The sequence below is a fragment of the Eschrichtius robustus genome, chromosome 4, assembly GCF_028021215.1.
Source record: "Eschrichtius robustus isolate mEscRob2 chromosome 4, mEscRob2.pri, whole genome shotgun sequence".
NCBI classification, from domain to species: Eukaryota; Metazoa; Chordata; class Mammalia; order Artiodactyla; family Eschrichtiidae; genus Eschrichtius; species Eschrichtius robustus.
In genome coordinates, this window is record NC_090827.1 from 32770402 (window position 1) to 32791308 (window position 20907).

General features: G+C 41.9%; 1 protein-coding gene across 1 annotated transcript in view; it reads right to left on the reverse strand.

Moving 5' to 3' along the window:
• Positions 1-13189: 13189 nt before the first annotated feature.
• The window catches only part of RNF150 (ring finger protein 150), a 244582-nt gene continuing 236864 nt past the window's right edge, over positions 13190-20907 (reverse strand). The window contains exon 7 of the mRNA XM_068542539.1: positions 13190-14903. Within this exon, the coding sequence (XP_068398640.1) occupies positions 14785-14903 (119 nt within the window). The 3' untranslated portion in view covers positions 13190-14784. The remainder of the gene's footprint in view (positions 14904-20907) is intronic.

A 20907-nucleotide genomic window follows, 5' to 3' on the forward strand; every position in this document is an offset into this window, starting at 1 on the left:
GTGAGGGCCAAATGACATGATGCAAGAAAATCACTCACTGAAGACCTGGCACACAAACATGCAACTCACTCTGACACTCAAGTCCTCGCCGTGATTACTGATGTTAATACGATAGCAGCGATCATATTAACATTATGTATTTCTTTAAAGTCACTGTGGAGTTTGTTTTGCATTGTCAGTAGCAGCAATTTCTCAGCATGCAATGCTTTGCATTAGCAATGCCAGCCTGGACTTGGGGCCTTCGGGCTCATAGGCTGTGCTCTGTGGGAACAGCGCCCCCTGGTGGTAAGACGTGGTACTCCTCCTTTGGGCCTTTCCCTATGGTGACGCCCTCACAGACCAGTCTTGAGTTGACTGTTCCCTGAGCGCCCCCAGGGCACTGAGGATACACTGCTGAGCCAACAACAGATACAGAGTGGCTGTGGCCTTGCTAGTCAGGTGAAGATTGTTCTGATACAGAGAAAGAGGAGATGCAGGCAGGGTTAGATCATACTGGGCCCTGTGGGTAAAGTATGTGCATAGCCTTGATTACTCCTCCCCCTCTGCAAGTCACGTAGTCCCAAGTGATAAAACATTTTCTGGATGAAATTCAGTCTCCTCCAAATCCATCATCCTAAGATCAATGCAGCCCAACTGAGTAATGATTTCACCTGTTCTCCTCTTCCCACTTTATTTTTGGAGGCTCTGCTGTTGGGCCCTAAAACAATTAGGATGGTGGTTTTCAAACTTTAGGGCACATTAGAATCACCCAGAGGGCCCTTTACACACACGTTTTGTATGCCTTTCCTGATATTTCCTATCTTGTCAGTCTTTCTGAGTCTGACTTTGGACCCTCTGCCTCACTGTGGCTTGAGTCCTCATGTGTTTTGAGATTTTTGATTATGAGTTCATATTCCTTTGGAACTTGGTTTGTAAGGATTTATTTGCAGCCTGGGTTTAAGAGTATTCCTCCAGGGAGGATATGAGTTTGATTCTACCAAACATTTATGGCAATTATCAGTCTGGGACCAATTTATTTTATTTTAATTTTATTATCATTATTATTTTTAAATTGAAGTATAGTTGATTTACAATATTGTGTTAGTTTCAGGTGTACGCATAGTGATTCTGTATTTTTGCAGATTATATTCCGCTATAGGTTATTACAAGATAATGGGTATAATTCCCTGTGCTATACAATACACCCTTGTTGCTTATCTATTTTATATATAGTAGTTTATGTCTAGTATCTATTTTATGTATAATAGTTTGTAGTAGTAGTTTGCTTGTTAATCCCATACTCCTAATTTGTCCCACCTCGCCTTCCCTCCCCGCTTTGGTAACCAAGAGTTTGTTTTCTACATTTGTGAGTCTGTTTCTGTTTGGTATATACATTTATTTATATATATATCCAGAAAAAATGAAAACACTCATTTGAAAAGATACATGCATTGCAATGTTCATAGCAGCACTATTTACAATAGCCAAGACATGGAAACAACCCAAGTGTCTATCAACAGATAAATGGATAAAGAAAACCTGATATATATATATATATATATATATATATATATATATATATATATATATATATATATATATATATATATATATATATATATATATATATATAATGGAATATTACTCAGCCATAAAAAAGAATGAAATATTGCCATTTGCAGCAATGTGGACAGACCTAGAGAATATTATGCTTAGTGAAAGAAGTCAGACAGAAGACAAATATCACTTATATTTGTAATCTAAAAAATAATATAAATGAATTATATACAAAACAGAAACAGTCTGGGCCCACTGTAAACCTGTGCCTTAGGTATTCAGATCACACGGGTGGCTGGATTCTGGTGCAGAGTGCATGAGAAGGGTTGTCCGTGGTTAGGGCATCCGGGATGAGAAGTGGGGTGGGGGGAAGGGTACTTTAGCGTTTCCCTCTTTATCTAGAACCAAGGCCACCACTGATAAACATCTGTCCCTACTCCTTCCAGCAGACGTGTGTTTTCTAGTTTATCCACTGAGGTTTTCCTAGTTTATTCACCACTGTGGGCGCTGCTTTGGGGCTGGGGTCTCTGATTCTGACCCTGGACTTTGTCCCTGTCCCCTGCAGAAGCACAAACCCTTTCTGTGGCCTGATTTTGTGTAGCCCTTGAGCTAAGGACAGTTTTTACATTTTAAAAGGGTTGTTAAAAACAACGACAACAATGAAAGAAAGTGACAGAAATCATATATGGCTCACAAAGCGTAAAATATTTACCTGGCCCTTTACAGAAAAAATTTGTGTATCCCTAGACCTTCAGGGATCAGCATATACACCCAGGGAAAACTCCATGACTGGTGTTCATCTTCCCCTCCGGGTAGGTAGTACTTTCTTATCGCTTCTGGCTTCCAAGAAGTTTTCTTACTTTCCCACCAATTTAGCTACTCATCTTAAAGAAGATTTTAAAATATTTTGTCCAATGTTTTTAAGTGTTCTATAGTTTGGGGGTTTTCTCTGGATATCTGGTTCCCCATAATATATGAAAAAGAAGTCCACCCCTATACCTTCCATCAACTAAGTCTCAGTGTCATAGCAGGGGCTAGGAGAAGGGCAGGCTGTTGACAGTGAGCCAGTTTTGGAAAGCACAACATCGTAACTAATTTTATTTTGAAGGAGTGAGCACAGAGACTAATAACTCACATTGGGATCTTAAGGCAAGGAGCTTTCTCGCACGGCTAAAATTAGACAGCGTTCACTGGGACCCACCTTGTGGATGGTGTGTATGTGTGCACACATGTCCCTGCTTGGAGACCGTGGTCGCATCCATCCTATTTCTGTTTCCAGATTAGAATTGTTCCTGTTCAGGGAGTGTTTCCTGACTATACAACAATCTTCCTATCAGTCTAATGAAATCCAACTTTCAGCTTTTCTAGCTTTCCGTTCCTGAGATTTTTGAGCTGTCTGGAGGTGCCTGCCCATTTATGGAAGCAGTGCAGTGCAGCCCCAGGATCTCTGGCAAGGGGGTCGGGAAACCCAAGCTCCAGCCCTAACTCTGGCCCTGAATAACGTCCTCCCTTTTCTCCTCCTCCTCATTTCAAATAAAGAGAATAAAAAAGAGAGAAAAAGAAAGTGATGCGAGGCGAGGCAAATGGACCACTTCTAACTTTATCGTTTGGGAGGCACTGTGTGTTATTAGATGGACAAGGGTTTTGCTGGTGTTACATCAGGTCCGGACCCAATCTTATTCCCAGGTCTAACTCTACTGTGTTCTTACATTCTGTAATTAACTTCCCTGCGCTCATATTTATTTATAGATATTGAAGTTATTCCAAAGCTCTGAATTATTATTATTCTTCTTCGAGATTTGAGACCCTTGGCTCCCATTAGATCTACAACACCAACGACAGATGTGTTGTGTATACAGCTCTCATAGCAACCAAGGGCTATGCCCGCCGATGAAAACTGGCTCTGGTTTCTCCCCTGACTATTTAGTAAATGATCCTTAAGAGCAAAGAAGGCAGGAGCTTTAGAAGGAGGCACAGAGAGGGAGCCTAGCTTTGGGGGGGACGCGTCATGACTACGATCAGAGCTTCTGGATGTTCCCATGGGGACAGGGCGGGAACGTCTTCCACAACAGAAAGGTCTGAGGGCTTTGGGGAGTTTGACTGTTGCCTTCTAGGGTGCCAGCAAATACAGGTTCCCCCCAGGTGGAGACTTTGGTGGCATCCTACCTATGCCATGCCTCGATGAAGGGAGATCTGAGCACGGAGTGCAGAGGGCTCCCTTGGTCTTTGATGGCACAGCCAAAAGCTCACTGCCCCTTATTCTTACAGCCAAGAACAAAGAGTCACCGTGAGATCTGAGGGAGACCCTACCAATGAGTGGGATGAAATAACGTGCCAACTAATTTCTGTTGTTGGATCACAGAGGATGATGGAATCATTATTCTAAAACATCTCAGAAATAATGAAACCTCTTTCCGTCACTGAATTTCTCATCAGTTGGTACCCTCACTCTTCTGTGTATAGTAATTATCACAGAGCAAGACTAATCCACCTCCTCCGCCATCAGCCCCGTTTCCCCAATCTGGTACAATGTATCACTCCACCAAGGCAAGGAGATGAGCGGGGATACTGACATTGGTTTAGAAGGGATTATGAGATTTAGAAAAGAACATCTTTGTTCTTTTTGAATAGTGGTTTAGCTCCTATTACCCCAAACATGGGCATTAATAGACTAAGAATTGGGTGCTCAAGCTGGCCCAGCTGGCTTATTACATACAAAGTGCTAGGGAGTTTTACATTTTCCATTCTCCAAAGGCCGAGTATGCTGCAAGGCTTCTCAAAAGCCCAGGAAGTGGAGTGTCTAGGAGGGCAGGGCCTCCACTCCTGAATGAATGGTAAATAAGCAACGTGGTCAGCCTGTTCCCTGCCGCACATGTGACTCTGAGGGCCCCTGGTGACCTGTCTCCCGGGCCATCTCCGCTCCAGGGGAAGCAGGCACCAGGCTGGCGGTGCAGGGTGTGCACACAGACTTTTTCCTGTAAAAGTTGGAGCAGGGACAATGGTCTGAAGCGGGAAACAAGGTCCAGCAGCTTTATTCTAGCTTGAAAACTTCCATGTTCCATGCAAGCGGTCTCGTCCAGTGTAGTGTTGAAAAATATGAGAGAGAGAGGATTCTGTCATCACTCAGCTTCAGGAAAAGTGGTGACTTAGTGAGGACCTGCTTGGAAGTTTTTTAATAGCTGATATGTATTGTACAAAGCCTTATTCCAGCTGAGTTGACCTTGGGACTCTGCAGCTGAAGTTTCTAACATAACCTGGAATGTGTCCCACTGAACACATTTCCCAATTTGGGAGTCCCTGGTCTGGAGGAAGGATTGTGGAGGAAGGAGTCAAGAGGGATGGTTTCTAGATCCTGGTAATAGCTTCCTACCCCAGGTGGCAGCTTCACTGGTGACAACAGTTTTCTGGGCAGATAAAAGTTGAGATCATGGAAGCATAAACAAAATTTAAAGGCCTCGTAATGTGGCACAATCATTATCGTTACCAACGATCCCCTTAGAATATCTTCTGACCTAGGAATTAAGCATGGACTGGCCTGGGGGCCAAGCCTCTGGGGCAGTGACACTTCACAGCCATCCACATTCGTCACCTGGGCAGGAAGGAGCTCTGGGAGGCCAGGGCACTCAACATGGCTTGGCTTTTGCCAGCAGATAGTGTGCCATCCACAGCCCCTGGAGCAGTGCCTGGCCAGGGGGAAGGCTTCGGTCATAGGCCAAAGTGCACTTGGCATGTCCCACCCTGCCTGCTCCTCCAGGGGATGCGCTAGCACCTTGGATGGGCGAGACCCAGAGGCTCTAAGCTGCACCAGGACCTGCCAGTTTGAAGTGGGTGATAATAATGAATAGGGGCACCTCTCCCCTTTTTCATCTTCCTTTCCTACCTTCCCAGGTTGGCATTTCCCATCTTTTTAATTTTTGTAGCATTTTCTTGCTAATGCGAAGGAATTGCTATTTAAAATCCTTTAAAGGTGGACAAGTAAATACAAAGAAGGACCTGGCTGCCCCAGCCCACCTGGTGGGCTCCACGGTGTAACCCTCCTTAGGGTGACCTGCCCACAGTGGCTCAGATCAAGGGCTCAGTTCCTACACAAGAGCACTTCAAGTGAATTCAGCAGCCATTCTTCTGCTGAGTTGCTCAAAATCTTTTAATTACTTCACTTAGGGGGACAGACCTAAGCAGAGGTCTTGGTACCTGGCATTTGACTTACCTGAGAGAAATAAAGAAGTTATTAAAAATCTCTCGCTCGTTTAACATAATCATGATTTGACGATAAATACCGATTTTTTTTTTTTTGGCTGTGCCGTGCAGCATGCAGGATCTTAGTTCCCTGACCAGGGATCGAACCCATGCCCCCTGAAGTGGAAGCACAGAGTCTTAACCCCTGGACCACCAGAGAAGTCCCTAAATATCAATGTTTTACAATTCACAGTGCCACCTCTAGAACTCCAGATGAGGCAACACAGTTAGGAAATATGGGTGACACAAACACATACATCTGGTTCCAATTTATTAGAAAACAAAACCAAACGAAATTTTGCAATGAAATTTCCTGGAATTCACAATCCTTTTCAAATCTTCATAGTTGCATTTTTTTTGAACCAGTACATAAGAACACGATTGCACTTATTTACACGATAGTCTTTTATATAACAAAAATAGCCATGTTGTATGATTGAATGTTTCCAATTATTATCCTTAATATTTCATCACTAGCCCACATGAGACAAACGGCTTATGGTTTCCAAGCACATAGAGAATACAATAAAGCAAGATAAAAGTCGTGTCTCCTAATAGAAGACAAATCCCTTTAAAGACAGTTTTGTAAAACTTCCGTGTATTTCAAGAGATATATAAAGTGCTTTAGAAGGAGTAAGATAGGTGCCTGAGGTGGGGAAGAGGGAAAGAGAAACAGATTATACAGAAAACAAAACAAAAATTAATAACTACACTGCCTTAACTAATCATTTAAATACGCCTGTGACTTTGTATAGAAGATGTTTGGGTAAAACAGCTACATAATTCACTACTAAATTTTTTCAGCAATTAAGAGCTAACCAAAGTCCAAAAAAAAAAAAAGTTACTCATGCAAATGCCATGAGGAATAACTTCGGTGATTTTGAGTCATGTGGCAAAAAAATCAAGGAAGCTCAGTCTCATTATCAGGATGTGGAGAGGATGGGTCAGGGATCATTATGCGTGGGAGCTGCAGACTGGCCAGAAAGACCTCGAGGGGACGCTAAGTAAAATTCTACCAGTGACATCATTCGTTTTACAACGAAAGCACATAATTTGTGTTCAGGAGGGGAAAAATAAATCTACTGGATTTTTTTCTTGCTAGTAGGGAGGGACTAGAGATTGATTTATGATGCCACGTCTGGACTATTTCTGAATGGTAGATTCATTCTTTGTAGGAGACACATTTGTTTTTTTCCAGTGGAAATAATAATGTGCCTCTATACAAAGAGGTTTAAATAAGTTGGGTTTTTTGTTTTTTTTTTTCACATTAGTGAGCTGGCAATTGCTGGTCATGATCTGCAGTCCACAAAATCAGTGTCACATATATACTGCTTGGGAGGTTCCCCTGGAAACTAGAATAATCCTACTCCCAGCTCATGAACATTTTAAAGAACAACACCCATTATTTTTTCAGGAAATGAATGGAATGTAACTTTTCACAAGTACAAAATTACTTCGTTTTCTAAATATAAGGGACATCCCACTATAAAAATAACAACCCTCCCTTCCCTCCCCCAACCTTACATCTCTTTCTAATTATAAAATGGTACAACCATTTCAGATTACTAATGTGAAAGCAGGAAGTAAATATATTATTATGTACATGTACAAAACACGTGAGTATTTCACACCATTTACATTCATATGAAAGAAGTCTGTTTATTGATCTTCCTTTGCAATCTGACAAGAAAAAAGTTGAGCTAACGTTACAAAACAATTAGGCCCTTGCCTTATAACTCTGCACAGACATTCCAGCCTGCAAACAGAGCAAACAATACTCTTTCAACATTCTGCAGAAGAAAGGGGCTGCTGACAGATCTTCCACGGGATCCTTCTCCAACTTTTCAGAGTTTGTGACATTCCTTCCTCTTTTGACAAATGTGGACCAAATTCTCAACTACTGAGGAAACTGTACGATGAAAGGCAAATCACTACTAGTTGCTGAGGAAATGGTGACCCTAGTCAAATTAGCTGGCTGAAAGAATAGTGGTGAGAATTCCAGCAGAGGGCACCCTGCCCCTTTGCAATAACATCCCGCTTAACACTAAGTACCACAGACGCCAACACAAACACGGACTGAGAAGTCCTGAACAGTCCTTCTTCCATTTCTCCACTATCTATTACTACAGGCAATAGTCTGGTATTTTCTTCAAAAGAGCAGGATATGCTGTAATTAATGAGCTCTTATTCTTTGGCTATTTAAAATCTTCACATTCTCAAAGAGAACAATATTCTGAGTTCAATAAAGCGCTCGACTTGTCTGAAACTTTTGAGGGAAAAGGGGACTAAGCACTAGACTTTCAAGATGGTGCGGTACTAAGGCCGTGGTACATTTTTTTAGATTTCTGGATTTAGTAAGGTCAATCACCAGCCTGCAAGAGAAAACCCCCCGTTTCACAGTTTCATTCGACCAAGCAAACCACCTTCACTTTTATTGATGAGCACATTGTGAGAAAATTAAACTCGTCACTGGAAGAAACATGTGTCCATTTGGATGGTGATCGGTCTTTGGTTTACACAGTACACATGGTCCCCACATTTTTCCTGCTTCTCCAAGCCCTTCACTTCAGTAAGGATGACAAGACCACGGACATTCTGTCAAGCAATGACTTTAGGTAACTCAGGTTGAGCTACCTTCTCCACAGAGTTTTCTCCCTCACTCTGTTCAGACCGGCAGAACCTCTGAAGAGATGTATATTCTTGCCTTACCATTATCCTTAACAAATATTTATCAGGTGGCCAGAGAGAGAATAGCTCGGTAGTAAGTACAAATGTTAACAGTAGCACAAGGATGAGAAGGTCTTTGATCACGGAGGTTCCTGAAGAAGCCACTTGATCATGAAGCATGCAAGGCAGGCAACATTCAGAGTATGTAAAGAGAGATGTAAATGACCTCAGCAGCTTCTTTGTAGAGTGAGCAGGTTTTGCAATTACAGGGCTTGATAATTAAGGGTCTACATCCAGGATCTGGAATCACTGCTTGGGTTTTGGGATGATTAATTTAGTGCCATCGAAAGGCTCAAAGGGGAGAGCATGGCTACTGATCTATGGGTCTTTATAAATTATTGTTCCTATTACAAAGGGCCTGGAGTTGTGAGATGGGGAGGGGAGCAGGGGAAGGGAAGAGGTAAGTGATGAGAAATTCACACCTGCTTCTCAGAATTAATTTATTTTTCAGGTAATCCCAACCTTCTTTGCAATCAGGAGTGTTTAACTCATGAGCGTTAAACTCCTTAAGACGTACACATTCCCCTAAACAGGTCATCTCTAAAGCTAGGGGATGTTCGTGGATTCGGGAAGAGCATCCATGTTCATACCCTGCCGTCCTCTTTTCTGACTTCCTGCGGGTAAGTATCCCCACCACCTTTTAATTGCCATTATCAAATGTACTTTTCAGTCCCGGCCATGCAAATAGCACAGAGGAGGGACTTCTGTGACTGCAGCCCACTGCACAAGAATCTGTATGTCTGTCACTTTAGGGGAATGGGTTTTTTGGGGTTTTTTTTGCCTCTTTTTCAGTCTTAAGGAAGAAGTGGCCTCTCAGATCACTTACAAAGAGCAAACTCTCGTGCCAAGAGAGTTAAGAAGCAGGAGTGGACATCGGATACGGTACAGCCCACATCTTTTTCCAAGAAATCCTAACCCTGTGGTGGGGAGGGCCTGTGGTGAACTAAGAAGGGCACAAATGCTAGAGGTGGAAGATAAGAGATTAGACAGCATTCTGGAATTGTTACCTTGCCATTATTTACCTCCGAGACTTTTCTGGCAAGGAACCCTTTAAAAAAAAAAAAAAAAAGGCAATAGCTAGAGGTGATTTGTGATAAAATTAGTGATATGAGAAGTGAAAATGAGGCAAACCCCATTACAGAGGAAGTTAATTTGCCTTTATAGTCAACTGGTTTTCCTCATCAGAAGTGAAAAGATAGATACTGCTGCACAGTAAAAAAACGCCAACAGGAACAATGGTAATCACAATAGTGACAACCCTATAGATCCAGAGCCGCTAAGGTTTTTTTTTTTGGTCCTGAAAGATGGGAAAAGGATGTGTGTGTGGGTGTGTGTACAAAGAAAGAGACAGGCAGTCAGAGAGATCCAGAGATAGAGAGAGACACACCCAGACAAAAAAGGGCAAGAAATCTAAGTGGGGGGTCTATTAAAAAAACGCTACCAGAAATGGACTCAGGGGCTCTATCTAGAATCGGGGGGGGGGGGGGCTGGGTCCTCCCTCCTCAGAGGCTGTGACTCTATCTCAGGTTTTCTGAAAGGGTTTTGATTTAATGAGGTTTCTTTGTTTTTGGTCAAGGTGATGCATTCAATGGACAACTAAATGCCATTTATTTTGTATGCTCTGCAAGAATTTTCATCTAAACATGACCAACATGATGGGAGTAAAAGAGTCCCACGATAGGCTATCTGTCATCATTTTTGGTTCTGAAAGGATGGCAGCTTCAGGGATGTCAGAGCACTAACTGTACTAGCCACTGGGTACCACGGTTTGATATGACCAAATCCAGACCCAGGAGCATCCAGGATGTTTCCATCAGAATGAGGAAAATGCTCGAAACAAAACAAAACAAACAAACAAACAAAAAAAAACCTCTTTGGACAAAGATTTGACGCCATGGTCATGATCATGACTAAGTGATGTCAGAAAAGGTAGGTGCCTTTGCTACTTGTAACTTTCTACCTTCTCCAAACTCTCCACCGCTCCCTGCCTAGATGATGGATATGACATTTTAGGGGGTGACCCAACCCTAGAGATGAAATCATCAATATTCCTATGCTCTATGCATGATCAGGGCTCAGTTCTTCCCAAAGGGACTGGCCACACAGGACGTAGCAATTCCTAGGGGGGACTAAATTATTCCGAGGGAATGGAGATGCTCCTTTTCTTGCCCACGGCCTTGGGGTCTAAGGGGGATGTTTACTTCCAAGTTGAGAGCTGGCTTCTGAGTTGCAGGTGGTCATAATTCACCAACTTGGGGCCAGACGGTCACCAGCCCCAAAGACTTCTTCTCTATTGAGAAAGCCACACAAAGTCTTGTATTTGGAGTCAATATGTACCTTCCCACTTTTTCCTCCCAAATCCAGGCATTTTAGGTATAGTGGTGGGACTATGGGGCACTGGGACCAGGAAAAGACCTTCTGCCAATCAGGAAGAAGGCGGACCAGGGGTTGAGGTAAAGTTGGATGAATAGAGTCTGGATTTCTCTTTGGCTCCTGAGTACCGCACATCAGTCCAAGGGTGGAAGTGAAGGATACAATTTTGTCTCAGCACCAAATCAACATGCTTTGTGTGACTTTTAAAAAAAAACAACTGGTCAAGGAAGCAACAGAATATGGTCATGGACATCGGTGGTGTGGTTAGAAAGATCCAGCAAAAATTTCAAAAAGGATGGTCCGCATATTTACTCATTATAAAACAAATGGATCTCTGGGCCTCTCATTAGGTGGCCTGGGTGGAGTCCAGTTCCTTCTGGAGGTAATTAGGTTTTAACCTTTTTACTCTGTGAGGGTCAGGGAATCTTGTGAGAATGTTCGAGAAGCTCTAGCCCTGCGCTGTCCAAGGTGGCCACAAGCCATGTGACGCGGCTGACAGCTGGAGAAATGGCCAGTCCGAACGGAGAGGTGTGTGAGTGTAAAGCATACACTGCCCTTAGAAGATTTAGTACGGAAAAAGAACGTCAAGTATTTCATGAATACTTTTTACACTAATTACGTGTCGAAACAATAATATTGGCTTAAAGAAGGATATTATTAAAATTACTTTTACCTGTTTCCTTTTGCTTTTTTAAAATGTGGCCAGTAGAAAATTGAAAATTACATGTGGGACTTGTACTGTATTTCTGTTGAACAGTGCTGGTCTAGACACTAAAGAAAAATACACATCAAGTCTGCATACACCTCTAGAAGGGGTTCCCACACCCTTTGATACTCTTTGAGCTACCGGGGCCCCAGGTCAGAGTTTCTTCTTCGTTGGGGAGGAGGTGAAGAAGGTTGTGGAGGAAGGATTGTTTCCATTATTTATTTATTTTTTTTGGGACACGTCCCATGCCAGTTAACCTTTTTTTTTGTTGTTTGTTTAAAACTACCGAAGCCATAGGAAAGTTCTTCAGAAACAAACCTTCGGTAAAGGAGAAACTTCTAGGCTCAGCGAGTTTGCAGCAGAACCTCCTTGGGGTCAGGTCCACAGGCCTCAGATTGGCCGGCTGGGCCCCTCATCCCCCATGCAGCATCTTATTGGGGCTGCTGGGCCACAGCGCATATCAGCTACCAATTCCTGATCTACCTGGTCGCTGGCAGGAAGAGAGAACACCCATCAGTCCAAAAAGCATTTTCTCTCTGGGCATGGAATACAATTTATACTTCCTTTGCTGTTGAATTGTCCTTCTAATTCCCCTTGACTTAATACCAAAATTTGTTTTGGGCAAAGCCGACTGAAGGAGAGGTCGGCGGTGCAGGCCTTCACTGACCAGGAAAAAGAAATACCGGGAGACGAAGAATTCCACACTGAGACCGAGGATTTGAAAGTATCCAGAGACTGCAAACTCTGTGACTAAGTGTGGTTTTTGTTTTTATTTTTTATGGCTGCGTTTGGTCTTCGTTGCTGCACACGGGCTTCTCTCTAGTTGCGGCAAGCAGGGGCTACTCTTCGTTGCGGTGTGCGGGCTTCTCATGGCGGTGGCTTCTCTTGTTGCGGAGCACGGGCTCTAGGGGCGCGGGCTTCAGTAGTTGTGGCTCGCGGGCTCTAGAGCGCAGGCTCAGTAGTTGTGCCGCACGGGCTTAGTTGCTCCGCCCGGACCAGGGCTCGAACCCATGTCCCCTGCATTGGCAGGCGGATTCTTAACCACTGAGCCACCAGGGAAGCACTAAGTGTGGTTTTTAAAACAAGGCAAAACAAACCAACTCCTACTTGCACTTAAAATTCAGTCGTTTAGATAGTCTCAGCCACGCAGGAGTGCCAAATCTCAAAAGCTGTTATACGTTACATGTCAAGTAACTGTGCCTCCCCAAGGTAGAAAGTCTGCTATATGTCATAGCTCTCTGTCAAAAATGGATCCCCAGGCAAAATGCTCATTAGTGGTCCTGAGACCAGAAGGAGGCTTGGGCATCATCTTGTTAATCTCATTCACTTACAGATGGAGAAGCCGAGGCCCAGCAAGCACGCTGCTCATCTACGCCTCCTGACTCCTGATTTGGCACTGCCTTCATGTCTCCCTGCCTGGAGACCCTGGATTTCATTACTGCAAGTGTTGGACTCCTAGAGAGATGTGACATTTGTGAAGGTGGTGATCATTTTCCTTGCCTTGCTGCCTACTTAGAAAGCGTCAAATAGGAAATTGTTCAAGGTGGTGAAAAAAGAGCAGCCAGGGGTCTCCCTTGACACATACACCGTGTTCCAGCAGGCAGCAAACTCTTACAGCAGAACCAAACTCTGTTTTTGCATGAGTGTGCGTGTAGCGAGACAGAAGGGCCTCATCACATACATAAATAACTCAGTGAGAGAAGCTTTCTCTCCCAGGTAACCCACGCAGCAGCATGGCCTTTCACGGATGTCGAGGTGATCCATCTAATGGTCCAGGGAAGCTGTTCACACTGCCTTAGTCATCCCTGCATCTGGAGAGTCTCAATGTATTACAAAATTGCCCACTGAAAAAAATAGCACACCTCTGTCAAAAAAAAGAATAAAAACAAACAGTTTAAAAACACCGGTGGGTTTTTAGAATTCACTTTGATACCTCGTTTCCTTTCCCTCTTTGTCTCTCTCAGTCAGGAGAAACTTGACGTCAACAATTCCCATGCTGTACTTTTTAGATCAAATGGTTTATCAAATCACACCTCCCTCCTCACTTGGTATCTAGACGCACTCAGGGGAGCCCTGGGAGGCAATTTCTTAAGGATTTACCTAAATCCTCCCTCGGGGTCTGGCGAGGTTGAACAGAATATTGGAATTAAGGTAAGACCTAGATGCTACTGCAGCCCTCACTGTGTTGGATCCAAAGATGACTGGATCTTTTCTAAAGCTTCCATCTCCTGCAGAACCCATTTGTGGAGGTAACAAAAGACTGCTGTAGCCTTGGGGAAACAGACATTTTGCTTTCAGGAAGAGTATATGGCATCTGGCTTGAAAACTAGGCTTGCGGTCCCAGTGATGGACAAGCCCTACAGCCACAGAGAATGGCGTTAACGCCCTAGTGGGAACTTGTGAATTCAGAATTTCAGCCAAAGACTGTTAAGAATCAGACGGATGGAAGTGCCTCCCTAGAGCTTCCTTCTCAAGTCATGTGGGTCCTTAACAGAGCCTGGCAAGTGGAAGCCATCGTGTGTAGCTGAAAAAAATGAGCAGTGGCCTCAGCAGATTCAGAGCTTGGTGTTGGGGTCTCTGGCAGCTGGCATTTCCAAGATCCACTTAAAAGAATTTAGATTCTAAACAAAAGCTGGCCTTAAGACTGTTTCAAGGTGCTGAGGCACTTCCTAAAGCCATGCACACTTCATGCTGAGAGGTCAAGGCCATTAATCTCAGAGATGGAATACAAACTGGTCATAGCAGGAACTGATGCTTCTAAACAGAACTCTGTACAAAAGCTGGAGTGAATCAAAGGAAAAACAAAAGAGTGAACATAAACTACACATAGTCCTTAAAAAGAAAGCGCCAAAGAAATCAACAACATTCCCCAAATAGGAAAACAAGAAACTGAAATGAAACTAAGAAGCCCTAAAAGTGTCTTTTCAGTCTGTTTGAGGAACTTCGGAAGTGTGTGTCTCCAAGGACATGGGAGAGAAAATCAGCTTTCAACTTCCAAGGTGCCAAGGCCATGAGCTGTTGTAGAGACGGAGAAACTGCATCCTGATGAACGTGACTTTGGATATTGCTTTTTGGTACCATTCTTGTGTGGAGTGCCCTGGAGTTGCCAAGGTGTTCTGGAGGTGCATGTGCCTGGTCCAGTCTTGGGGCACTCCTCCCTTCCTTCCCCTTGGGTCCTATCATCCCCTTTTACTATATTCGCCATTTCAAGATTTCACCTCTTCGCAGTCTTGGTCGGTGGAAAGTTCTACATCAGACAGTCCAACCTCCATTGCCATGATGAGCGAGATGTCAGAATCACTGCTTATAGCTGGCTCCTGCTCACCTGGTGGGGGGAAACAAAGTTCACAGTGAACACTGAGCTATGTCTTCAGATGCTGATTATTTCGATACAATTGCCTTTAATAACATTTCACTGAAGCCCAAGAGAAGGTATTAGGCTACTTTGTGAAAAAAAGTCTAGTTAGAGACTTTTCTCACACTACATCCCCAAACAAATTCTAAATGGGTCAAGAAGTTAAATGTAAACAAAAGAAACTAATGAAGCCAGAAGAAAATATATCTTATAAGTATATATCTAAGTAGGAAGAAAATATATCTAACATCTCTAAGTAAGGCAAGAAGTGCTACATGGAAAAGCAATTGAGCAATTCACAGATGAAAAGATTGATAAATGTGTGTAAAATTCTAAAAATATTAAAAACATGAAAAATAAGATCAAAGGTATATGTAACACTGGGAATATCTGCAAAAATTTCACAGAGGATTGTATTCATTTTTTTGTTTTTGTTTTTTGTTTTTTTGAACTTTATTTTTTATACAGCAGGTTCTTATTAGTTGCCCATTTTATACATTAGTGTATATATGTCAATCCCAATCTCCCAATTCATCACACCACCATCACCCCCCCGCCACTTTCCCCCCTTGGTGTCCATACGTTTGTTCTCTACATCTGTGTCTCAATTTCTGCCCTGCAAACCAGTTCATCTGTACCATTTTTCTAGCTCCACATATATGCGTTAATATGCGATATTCGTTTCTCTCTTTCTGACTTGCTTCACTCTGCATGGTAGTCTCTAGGTCCGTCCATGTCTCTACAAATGACCCAATTTCGTTCCTTTTTATGGCTGAGTAATATTCCATTGTATATCTGTACCACAACTTCTTTATCCATTCGTCTGTCGATGGGCATGTAGGTTGCTTCCATGACCTGGCTATTGTAAATAGTGCTGCAATGAACATTCGGGTGCATGTGTCTTTTTGAATTATGGTTTTCTCTGGGTATATGCCCAGTAGTGGGATTGCTGGGTCATATGGTAATTCTATTTTTAGTTTTTTAAGGAACCTCCATATTGTTCTCCATAGTGGCTGTATCAATTTACATTCCCACCAACAGTGCAAGAGGGTTCCCTTTTCTCCACACCCTCTCCAGCATTTGTTGTTTGTAGATTTTCTGATGATGCCCATTCTAACTGGTGTGAGGTGATACCTCATTGTAGTTTTGATTTGCATTTCTCTAATAATTAGTGATGTTGAGCATCTTTTCATGTGCTTCGTGGCCGTCTGTATGTCTTCTTTGGAGAAATGTCTATTTAGGTCTTCTGCCCATTTTTGGATTAGGGTGTTTGTTTCTTTAATATTGAGCTGAATGAGCTGTTTATATATTTTGGAGATTAATCCTTTGTCCGTTGATGCGTTTGCAAATATTTTCTCCCATTCTGAGGGTTGTCTTTTCGTCTTGTTTATGGTTTCCTTTGCTGTGCAAAAGCTTTGAAGTTTCATTAGGTCCCATTTGTTTATTTTTGGTTTTATTTCCATTACTCTAGGAGGTGGATCAAAAAAGATCTTGCTGTGATTTATGTCAAAGAGTGTTCTTCCTATGTTTTCCTCTAAGAGTTTTATAGTGTCCAGTCTTACATTTAGGTCTCTAATCCATTTTGAGTTTATTTTTGTGTATGGTGTTAGGGAGTATTCTGATTTCATTCTTTTACACGTAGCAGTCCAGTTTCCCCAGCACCACTTATTGAAGAGACTGTCTTTTCTCCATTGTATATCCTTGCCTCCTTTGTCATAGATGAGTTGACCATAGGTGTGTGGGTTTAACTCTGGGTTTTCTATCTTGTTCCAGTGATCTATTTTTCTGTTTTTGTGCCAGTACCATATTGTCTTGATTACTGTAGCTTTGTAGTATAGTCTGAAGTCAGGGAGTCTGATTCCTCCAGCTCCATTTTTTCCCCTCAAGACTGCTTTGACTATGCAGGGTCTTTTGTGTCTCCATACAAATTTTAAGATTTTTTGTTCTAGTTCAGTAAAAAATGCCATTGGTAATTTGATACAGATTGCATTGAATCTGTAGATTGCTTTGGGTAGTATAGTCATTTTCACAATATTGATTCTTCCAATCCAAGAACATGGTATATCTCTCCATCTGTTGGTATCATCTTTAATTTCTTTCATCAGTGTCTTATAGTTTTCTGCATACAGGTCTTTTGTCTCCCTCGGTAGGTTTATTCCTAGGTATTTTATTCTTTTTGTTGCAATGGTAAATGGGAGTGTCTCCTTAATTTCTCTTTCAGATTTTTCATCATTAGTGTATAGGAATGCAAGAGATTTCTGTGCATTAAATTTGTATCCTGCAACTTGACCAAATTCATTGATTAGCTCTAGTAGTTTTCTGTTGGCATCTTTAGGATTCTCTATGTATAGTATCATGTCATCTGCAAACAGTGACAGTTTTACTTCTTCTTTTCCAATTTGTATTCCTTTTATTTCTTTTTCGTCTCTGATTGCTGTGGCTAGGACTTCCAAAACTATGTTGAATAATAGTGGTGAGAGTGGACATCCTTGTCGTGTTCCTGATCTTAGAGGAAATGCTTTCCGTTTTTCACCATTGAGAATGATGTTGGCTGTGGGTTTGTCATATATGGCCATTATTATGCTGAGGTAGGCTCCCTCTATGCCCACTTTCTGGAGAGTTTTTATCATAAATGGGTGTTGAATTTTGTCAAAAGCTTTTTCTGCATCTATTGAGATGATCGTATGGTTTTTCTTCTTCAATTTGTTAATATGGTGTATCACATTGATTGATTTGCATATATTGAAGAATCCTTGCATCCCTGGGATAAATCCCACTTGATCATGGTGTATTATCCTTTTAATGTGTTGCTGGATTCTGTTTGCTACTATTTTGTTGAGGATTTTTGCATCTATATTCATCAGTGATATTGGTCTGTAATTTTCTTTTTTTGTAGTATCTTTGTCTGGTTTTGGTATCAGGGTGACGGTGGCCTCATAGAATGAGTTTGGGTGTGTTCCTTCCTCTGCAATTTTTTGGAAGAGTTTGAGAAAGATGGGTGTTAGCTCTTCTCTAAATGTTTGATAGAATTCACCTGTGAAGCCATCTGGTCCTGGATTTTTGTTTGCTGGAAGATTTTTAATCACAGTTTCAATTTCATTACTTGTGATTGCTCTGTTCCTATTTTCTATTTCTTCCTGCTTCAGTCTTGGAAGGTTATACCTTTCTAAGAGTTTGTCCATTTCTTCCAGGTTGTTCATTTTATTGGCATAGAGTTGCTTGTAGTAGTCTCTTAGGATGCTTTGTATTTCTGCAGTGTCTGTTGTAACTTCTCCTTTTTCATTTCTGATTTTAATGATTTGAATCCTCTCCCTCTTTGTCTTGATGAGTCTGGCTAATGGTTTATCAATTTCGTTTATCTTCTCAAAGAACCAGCTTTTATTTTTATTGATCTTTGCTATTGTTTTCTTTGTTTCTATTTCATTTATTTCTGCTCTGATCTTTATGATTTCCTTCCTTCTACTAACTTTGGGTTTTGTTTGTTCTTCTTTCTCTAGTTCTTTTAGGTGTAAGGTTAGATTGTTTATTTGAGATGTTTGTTGTTTCTTGAGGTAGGACTGTATTGCTATAAACTTCCTTCTTAGAACTGCTTTTGCTGCATCCCATAGGTTTTGGATCATCGTGTTTTCATTGTCATTTATCTCTAGGTATTTTTTGATATCCTCTTTGATTTCTTCAGTGATCTCTTGGTTATTTAGTAATGTATTGTTTAGCCTCCATGTGTTTGTGTTTTTTATGTTTTTTTCCCTGTAATTGATTTCTAATCTCATAGCATTGTGGTGAGAAAAGATGCTTGATATGATTTCAATTTTTAAAAATTTACTGAGGCTTGATTTGTGACCCAAGATGTGATCTATCCTGGAGAATGTTCCATGAGCACTTGAGAAGAAAGTGTAATCTGCTGTTTTTGGATGGAATGTCCTATAAATATCAATTAAATGTCTCTGCTCTATTGTGTCATTTAAAGCTTGTGTTTCCTTATTAATTTTCTGTTTGGATGATCTGTCCATTGGTGTAAATGAGGTGTTAAAGTCCCCCACTATTATTGTGTTACTGTCGATTTCCTATTTTATAGCTGTTAGCAGTTGCCTTATGTACTGAGGTGCTCCTATGTTGGGTGCATATATAATCATTATACTTTCTTCTTGGATTGAGCCCTTGATCATTATGTAGTGTCCTTCCTTGTCTCTTGTAACATTCTTTATTTTAAAGTCTATCTGATATGAGTATTGCTACTCCAGCTTTCTTTTGATTTCCATTTGCATGGAATATCTTTTTCCATCCCCTCACTTTCAGTCTGTATGTGTCCCTAGGTCTGAAGTGGGTCTCTTGTAGACAGCATATATATGGGTCTTGTTTTTGTATCCATTCAGCAAGCCTGTGTCTTTTGGTTGGAGCATTTAATCCATTCACGTTTAAGGTAATTATTGATATGTATGTTCCTATGACCATTTCCTTAATTGTTTCGGGTTTGTTTTTGTAGGTCTTTTCTTCTCTTGTGTTTCCCACTTAGAGAAGTTCCTTTAGCATTTGTTGTAGAGCTGGTTTGGTGGTGCTTAATTCTCTTAGCTTTTGCTTGTCTGTAAAGCTTTTGATTTCTCCATCGAATCTGAATGAGATCCTTGCTGGGTAGAGTAATCTTGGTTGTAGGTTCTTCCCTTTCATCACTTTAAATATGTCATGCCACTGCCTTCTGGCTTGTAGGGTTTCTGCTGAGAAATCAGCTGTTAACCTTATGGGAGTTCCCTTGTATGTTATTTGTCATTTTTCCCTTGCTGCTTTCAATAGTTTGTCTTTAATTTTTGCCAATTTGATTACTATGTGTCTCCACGTGTTTCTCCTTGGGTTTATCCTGTATGGGACTCTCTGCGCTTCCCGGACTTGGATGGCTATTTCCTTTCCCATGTTAGGGAAGTTTTTGACTATAATCTCTTCAAATATTTTCTCTGGTCCTTTCTCTCTCTCTTCTCCTTCTGGGACCCCTATAATGTGAATGTTGTTGTGTTTAATGTTGTCCCAGAGGTCTCTTAGGCTGTCTTCATTTCTTTTCATGCTTTTTTCTTTATTCTGTTCCGCAGCAGTGAATTCCACCATTCTGTCTTCTGGGTCACTTATCCGTTCTTCTGCCTCAGTTATTCTGCTACTGATTCTTTCTAGTATATTTTTCATTTCAGTTATTGTATTGTTCATCTCTGCTTGTTTGTTCTTTAATTCTTCTAGGTCTTTTTTTTTTTTTTAATTAATTTATTTATTTGTGGCTCTGTTGGGTCTTCGTTTCTGTGCGAGGGCTTTCTCTAGTTGTGGCAAGCGGGGGCCATTCTTCATTGCGGTGCGCGGGCCTCTGACTATCGCGGCCTCTCTTGTTGCGGAGCACAGGCTCCAGACGCGCAGGCTCAGTAATTGTGGCTCACGGGCCCAGTTGCTCCGTGGCATGTGGGATCTTCCCAGACCAGGGCTCGAACCCGTGTCCCCTGCATTGGCAGGCAGATTCTCAACCACTGCGCCACCAGGGAAGCCCTCTTCTAGGTCTTTATTAAACATTTCTTGCATCTTCTCGATCTTTGCCTCCATTCTTTTTCCGAGGTCCTGGATCATCTTCACTATCATTATTCTGAATTCTGTTTCTGGAAGGTTGCCTATCTCCACTTCATTTAGTTGTTTTTCTGGGGTTTTATCTTGTTCCTTCATCTGGTACATAGCCCTCTGCCTTTTCATCTTGTCTATCTTTCTGTGAATGTGGTTTTTGTTCCACAGGCTGCAGGATTGTAGTTCTTGTTGCTTCTGCTGTCTGCCCTCTGGTGGATGAGGCTATCTAAGAGGCTTGTGCAAGTTTCTTGATGGGAGGGACTGGTGGTGGGTAGAGCTGACTGTTGCTCTGGTGGGCAGAGCTCAGTAAAACTTTAATCTGCTTGTCTGCTGATGGGTGGGGCTGGGTTCCCTCCCTGTTGGTTGTTTGGCCTGAGGCGACCCCACA